Here is a 5,886-nt window from a genome sequence, read left to right as displayed (position 1 = left end):
CTGGGATTTGAACCACTGTCCTTGTGCATGCAAGGCAAACGCCCTACCTCCATACTATCTCTCCGGCCCCTCAGGAACAGTTTCTGAGCGAATAGCCAGGAGTAACCCCTGAGTGTCACCAGGTGTGGCCCCCACCCATCAAAAAAAGGAAAGGAAAGAAAATGAGACATAGAGAAGAAAAATTTGCCTAAATCCTGGTTGATGTCACAGCTTGAACTTGATAAGAAGCTATCAGACAGTTCTCTTTATAACTATGGGCCATGTGCTGAGTTGTGAGACCTTTTTTTTTTTTTTTTTTTTTGGTTTTTCGGCCACACCCGTTTGACGCTCAGGGGTCACTCCTGGCTAAGCGCTCAGAAATTGCCCCTGGCTTGGGGGGACCATATGGGACGCCGGGGGATCGAACCGTGGTCCTTCTTTGGCTAGCGCTTGCAAGGCAGACACCTTACCTCTAGCGCCACCTCACCGGTCCCATGAGACCTTTTAGGACTTTGGTAAGGATGGTCCATTGAACACCTGCACCCCAGGAAGCAAGGGGGCCCAGGAAGAGGAAGGGACTGGAGTCCTGGTGGAGCAGGAAGCGATAGTCTGGGCTAAAACTCAACCTCAGGATTATCTGAGGTTTCACTTGGCCGGGATTTCTGTCCTGCAGTTAAGCTTTCTCACACATTCTCTGGAGCTTCCTGCAAAGAGAACTGAGCCAGCACCAGGGTATGTGCTCAGGTGGCCCAGCTGTGCCTGAACTACCTCGACATAGGAATAACACTTCACCACCTGTACCCTGTCACAGAGCTTGCAAAGTTCTCTCACAGACATAGAGTAATACACCTCACTTGAGATGTTATCTTTTTACTTTGGACCTCTCTTTCTTGTGGGTAAAATAAAATATAGCTAATATCCTTTAAATTTACTCTTTAGAGTCCGGAGAGATGGCACAGCGGCGTTTGCCTTGCAAGCAGCCGATCCAGGACCAAAGGTGGTTGGTTCGAATCCCGGTGTCCCATATGGTCCCCCGTGCCTGCCAGGAGCTATTTCTGAGCAGTCAGACAGGAGTAACCCCTGAGCACCGTAGGGTGTGGCCCAAACCAAAAATAATAATAATAATAATTTACTCTTTAAAATCCTTCCTTGGGCAAGAAAAAATAGCATAACAAGTAAGGCACTTGCTTGCACATGGGTTCAATCCCCAGCACAACATATGGTCCTCTAAACCCATGAGGATTGAACCTTGAACCCAGAACCAGTAAGTCCTGAGCACAGCTGGGAGTTCCCCAAATCAAAATAAATAAAGTTCCTTCCAGGCCAGTAGCCAGTGAGTTGGTAAACATGCTTCATATGTAGGAGGCCAGTCTCTGTTTCTGGCACCTCCTGGTCCCCTGAGCACTGCTGGGGAGTAACCCCTGAGTACATAACCAGGAATAATCCAGGAGGACTACCTTCCAGGGGTGACCCACTAACCAAACAGACCAAAAAAAAAAAAAAAAAAAAAACTCTGCCAACCTCAATTCCAAGGAAAATTTCTTGCCTGTTGGTTCCTCCCCAGATTTTCTCCTGAAGAATTCCAAAGAACTTCCGGCCCAGTTAGGGCAGAGACAGGACCACATGACAATGATAGTTGGAAATGATCACTCTGGACAAGAACTGGGTGCTGAAAAGAGATCAAGTGATAGGCATGATATCTCTTCACAGCAATATTGCAAGCCACGATATCTAAAAGGGTAAGAGAGAGAGAGAGAGAGAGAGAGAGAGAGAGAGAGAGAGAGAGAGAGAGAGAGAGAGAAGAGGAGAGGAGAGGAGAAGAGAGAGAGAGAGAGAGAGAGAGAGAGAGAGAGAGAGAGAGAGAGGTGTCTGCCTTAGAGGTGGGGGGAAGAGGGAAACTGAGACATTGGTGGGAAATGAACACTGACTGGTGAAGGGTGTTGAACATCGAATGACTGAAACTCAATCATGAACATTACAATTGTGAAAAAAAAACTACATTATGTACAACCTTGTAAACACTGTTTAAATAAAGTAATTATTTAAAAAAAGAACTTCTATTTAAGTTATTCCAAATAGGCACCTCAATCTTCACTAGGTTCTTATGTGCGTTTTATATGCCAAGGCCAAAGGCTGAAATCAACCAAGCCAAGTTTAAGGTGTTTGGCTGAGGTTAAGGTTTAGGGCTCAGAGGGTCCCTCAATGCTCAAGCTCAGATCCTGGATCCTGTGGATTGTGGAACTCTTGAGGCTGCCCCAGAGCCCCAGTGCTGAGCAGAGCACTTAGCAGGGCGGTAGTGAGGGGAGGGGCACCCCACCTGGTGAGGTCATGGGAAAGCAGGTCTGGCGCTGACACCTGGGGAAACCCGTTTCAAGGCTGCTTCCCACGCTACCTGTCCTGGGAACCAACTAAGCCCCAAGTGGAGAGCCCCACGCCTGCCCCCCACCCAGCCTAGTTCCCATCACCCTATCCCATCTAGTCCAGATGCCCCTCACCCCCTTCCAACTGAGCCTCAGCCCTGTGGCACCCGACCTGTGTCGCCCCAGCTGTTTGGCTTCCCAGGGTCCTAGGAGGGGGCTCCGACTGGGCCAGTCCCGGCAATGACACAGACACAGCGGCTTCAGAAACGCAAGACTTTATTTGCAGACCTGCGGGTAATGCCTTGCAGGCTGTGACCTTGGAGAAAGGTGACCCCTGGCCCTTTCTACCTGAAGGCTCAGGTTTGCAGTTCCTCCCCCCTCCTCCTGTGGGGCCTCCCGGCTGACTTCCTGCCCTCCTCCTGGTCCAGCCAGTTTGGGCAGTGCTTGAGGGAGCCCTGGGACCCACATCTTCCCAGGGACGGCCCCGCCCTCCCTCCCTGGCCTGGCCTTGGGGGGTGAGGGCAGTCCAGGTGTCAGCTGAGCTCCTCCGCTGCCCCATTTCTTGGTTCTCCTCCTGCTCTATCTCCTCCTCCCACTCCCAGCCAGCCGGGCTGCCTGCCTCTGTTTCCCTGGTGCCCAGGTCTGGCTTTCTGCTCTCTTGCTCTCGGTCCATCCTAAACATCTCTTCACACCAGCGCTGGATACCTTGCAGCTAGCTATCCAACAAGGCCAGCCATCTGGGTTCGAGCTCTCTCCTGCCCCGACGGTGACCACAGGGGGTCCTAAAGCAGTCAGGCCCACCTGACACCCCCTGCTGAGAAACCAGGACTCAGACCAGTGATGGGCTTTGAGTTGCAAGACACTGTTAGGCCCATGCCAGGCAAGATTCCAAGCGGTGGGCTTTCTCTGAGGCCTAGCCACAGAAATCCAGGCCCACCCTGGCCTAGAGGAGAGGCCCCTTCCCCACAGTGTCCAGTAAGGAACTGAGTCCTGCGGGGTGGCACAGGGCTGCCCAGAGCCCCCTCCAACGCGGGGGAGCCAGGTGCCATAGTCCGCGGCCAGCGGCCGACCACACCCTCGGGTCCAGGACGCGTCACACGAAGCAGAAGAACTTCTTCCAGCGGCAGCGGGAGAGGGTGCGCACGCCCTTGGCGTTGAGCTTCTTCTCCAGCCGGGCCTTGTGCTCGATGGCGCTGAGGATGGCCGAGTCGAAGACCTCCTTCAGGTTCTTCTGCGTCAGGGCCGAGCACTCGAGGTAGCAGCAGGCGCGGATCTTCTCGGCCAGGCCCTGGGCCTGCGGCGGCGGCACCGGGCCCTCCCGCCCGCCTCGGTCCAGCTGGATCAGTACATTGACGTCGTCCCTCAGGTCGGCCTGGGTGCCCACCAGCAGCACCGGGGCCTGCGGGTTGTGCGTGCGGATCTCAGGCAGCCACTTCTCCGTGATGTTCTGGAAGGAGCTGGGCTGCACCACGCTGAAGCAGGCCAGGAACACGTCGGTGTCGGGGTAGCAGAGCGAGCGCAGGCGGTCGAAGTCCTCCTGGGGCCGGAGGGGGGAGTGGGTTGGGGAGGGTCCTCGGCGGGCCGGTGGGGTGCAGGGGTGGGTCACCCCAGGCTGCCGGGAGGCCGAGGCCCTGCCAGCGTCGGGGTGCAGCCCACCCGGCCCCCCGGCCCCCCACGGCCCGGCCCCTGGCTCACCTGTCCAGCCGTGTCCCAGAGCTCGATGCGCACCGGGGCTCCGTCCACCAGCACTTGCACTGCAACACGCAAGGCCGGCGCAATTAGGAGCGGTGCCGGGGGCTCCCACCCACCCACCCACCCACCGGGGGCTCCCTCCCCGCGGGCCTAGCCGAGACGCGCCCCCTCTCCCCCGCCCCAGGGACCCCCCGCGGGCCCCCGCCTACCCGAGAAGGTGTCGAGCGCCGTGGGCCGGTAGCGCGCGGGGTAGCCGTTGCAGGTGTAGCTGACGATGAGGCTGCTCTTGCCCACCGCGCCGTCGCCCACCAGCACGCACTTGATGCCCAGCTCGGGGGGCGCGCTGGCCCTGCGCGGCGGCGGCGGGGGGCTCGGGGCGCGCAGCGGGGACGGCTCGGCCTCGCTCAGCTCCCGCGGCGGCATGCCGGCCCGCTCGCTCCGGGCCCGGCCCGGCGCCAGGCTCCAGGCTCCGTCCGCGGCGCCCGAGATCGGGGAGCTACTGCCAGGCGCCCGCCGAGCGCCCGAACGCCCGTCCGCCCGCCGCAGTCACTCTCGCCGCCGCGGCCCGCCCGGGCAGTGGCGCCCGCCCGCCCGCCGCGGCCCGTTAGTATCGGCGCGCCACGCCCACCTCGTTTGCATGCGGCTCGTTTGCATGCCGCTCATTTCGTATGCGGCTCGTTTGCGTTCGTCCGTTCATTTGCATACGGCCCCGCGAGGCCCCGCCCACCTCCCGGCGCCGCCTCCGCCCCTGGGTCCCCAGATGCGCCGCAGTCTGCCAAGTCGGAAGCGGGAGGCGGCGCAGCGGTGGTGAGGGCCTTTGCCTGGCACGCGGCCCACCTGGGCTCGAGCCTCCTCCCCCCCAAAAAATGAGAGGAAGAGAGGTGGCAGAAGAGCTGATGTACAGAGATTTTTTTACAGAGGTCCCAGAACCACGAATCTCCAAAATAAGGCAACTTGGGTTTTTTTTGTTTGTTTTTTTTTGTTTTGTTTTGTTTTGTTTTGTTTTGGGTCCCACCCGGCCGCGCTCAGGGGTTCCTCCTGGCTCCACGCTCAGAAACCGCTCCTGGCAGGCTCAGGGGACCCTATGGATGCCAAATGGGATTCGAACCACCGTCCTTCTGCATGCAAGGCAAACGCTACGTCCGTGCCATCTCTCCGGCCCCCTAATATTTATTTTATTTTATTTTATTTTGTTTTATTTTATTTCATTTCATTTTATTTTATTATTTTATTTTATTTTATTTTATTTTTTGTTTTTGGGTCACACCCGGCCTGGCTCTATGTAGGCTCAGAAATCGCTCCCAGCAGGCTCGGGGGATCTTATGGGATGCCAGGATTTGAACCACCGATCTTCTACATGCAAGGCAAACGCCTTACCTCCATGCTATTTCTCCGGCCCCTTTGCCTCAATTCTTAATATCTTGACACAGACAGTATCCAGGATTAATTGTTAAAAGGAAGGGAGTTGGTTGGGGAACACATTATGCACATAACACAGCGAGTTCATATGGCACCTAAAGCAGATATGGGAACCAGAGATATAGGACAAAGGGTAGGGCCCTGACCTTGTTGTATGTGGCTGACCTGGGTTCCATCCTTGCTTGGCATCCCATCTGATGTCCTGAGCCTGCCAGGAGTGACCTCTGAGTGCAGTCCGGAGTAAACACAGCTGTGTATGGCTTAACAAAACAAAACAAAACAAAACAAAAATAAGGGCTGGAGTGATAGCGCAGAGAGAGCGTTTACCTTGCATGGGGTCAAACTGGGTTTGATGCCCGGCATCCCATATGGTCCCCCAACCTGCCAGGAGCAATTTCTGAGCTCAGAGCCAGGAGTAACTCCTGGGTACCACCAG

The 5,886-nt window shown here is 56.6% G+C and overlaps 1 protein-coding gene across 1 annotated transcript; it reads right to left on the bottom strand.

Annotated features, from left to right (window-relative positions):
* Positions 1-2,598: 2,598 nt before the first annotated feature.
* On the bottom strand, positions 2,599-4,460 carry RHOV (ras homolog family member V). Its single transcript, XM_049781498.1, has 3 exons — positions 4,241-4,460; positions 4,035-4,093; positions 2,599-3,876 (listed from the first exon to the last, which is right to left on the bottom strand). The coding sequence occupies exons 1-3, from the start codon at positions 4,452-4,454 to the stop codon at positions 3,433-3,435; spliced, it is 717 nt and encodes a 238-aa protein (XP_049637455.1). The 5' UTR covers positions 4,455-4,460; the 3' UTR covers positions 2,599-3,432.
* Positions 4,461-5,886: the final 1,426 nt, after the last annotated feature.

The sequence above is a fragment of the Suncus etruscus genome, chromosome 10, assembly GCF_024139225.1.
Source record: "Suncus etruscus isolate mSunEtr1 chromosome 10, mSunEtr1.pri.cur, whole genome shotgun sequence".
NCBI classification, from domain to species: Eukaryota; Metazoa; Chordata; class Mammalia; order Eulipotyphla; family Soricidae; genus Suncus; species Suncus etruscus.
Note: the sequence above shows the minus strand (reverse complement) of the source record. Positions and strands in the feature narration are given on the sequence as shown.

Coding starts and splice junctions, on each gene's coding strand:
- RHOV (XM_049781498.1), bottom strand. CDS start 4,454: ATGCCGCCGCGGGAGCTGAGCGAGGCCGAGCCGTCCCCGCTGCGCGCC. Junction 4,094..4,240: donor GGCGCTCGACACCTTCTCGG/GTAGGCGGGGGC, acceptor TGCGTGTTGCAG/TGCAAGTGCTGGTGGACGGA. Junction 3,877..4,034: donor TCTGGGACACGGCTGGACAG/GTGAGCCAGGGG, acceptor CTCCGGCCCCAG/GAGGACTTCGACCGCCTGCG.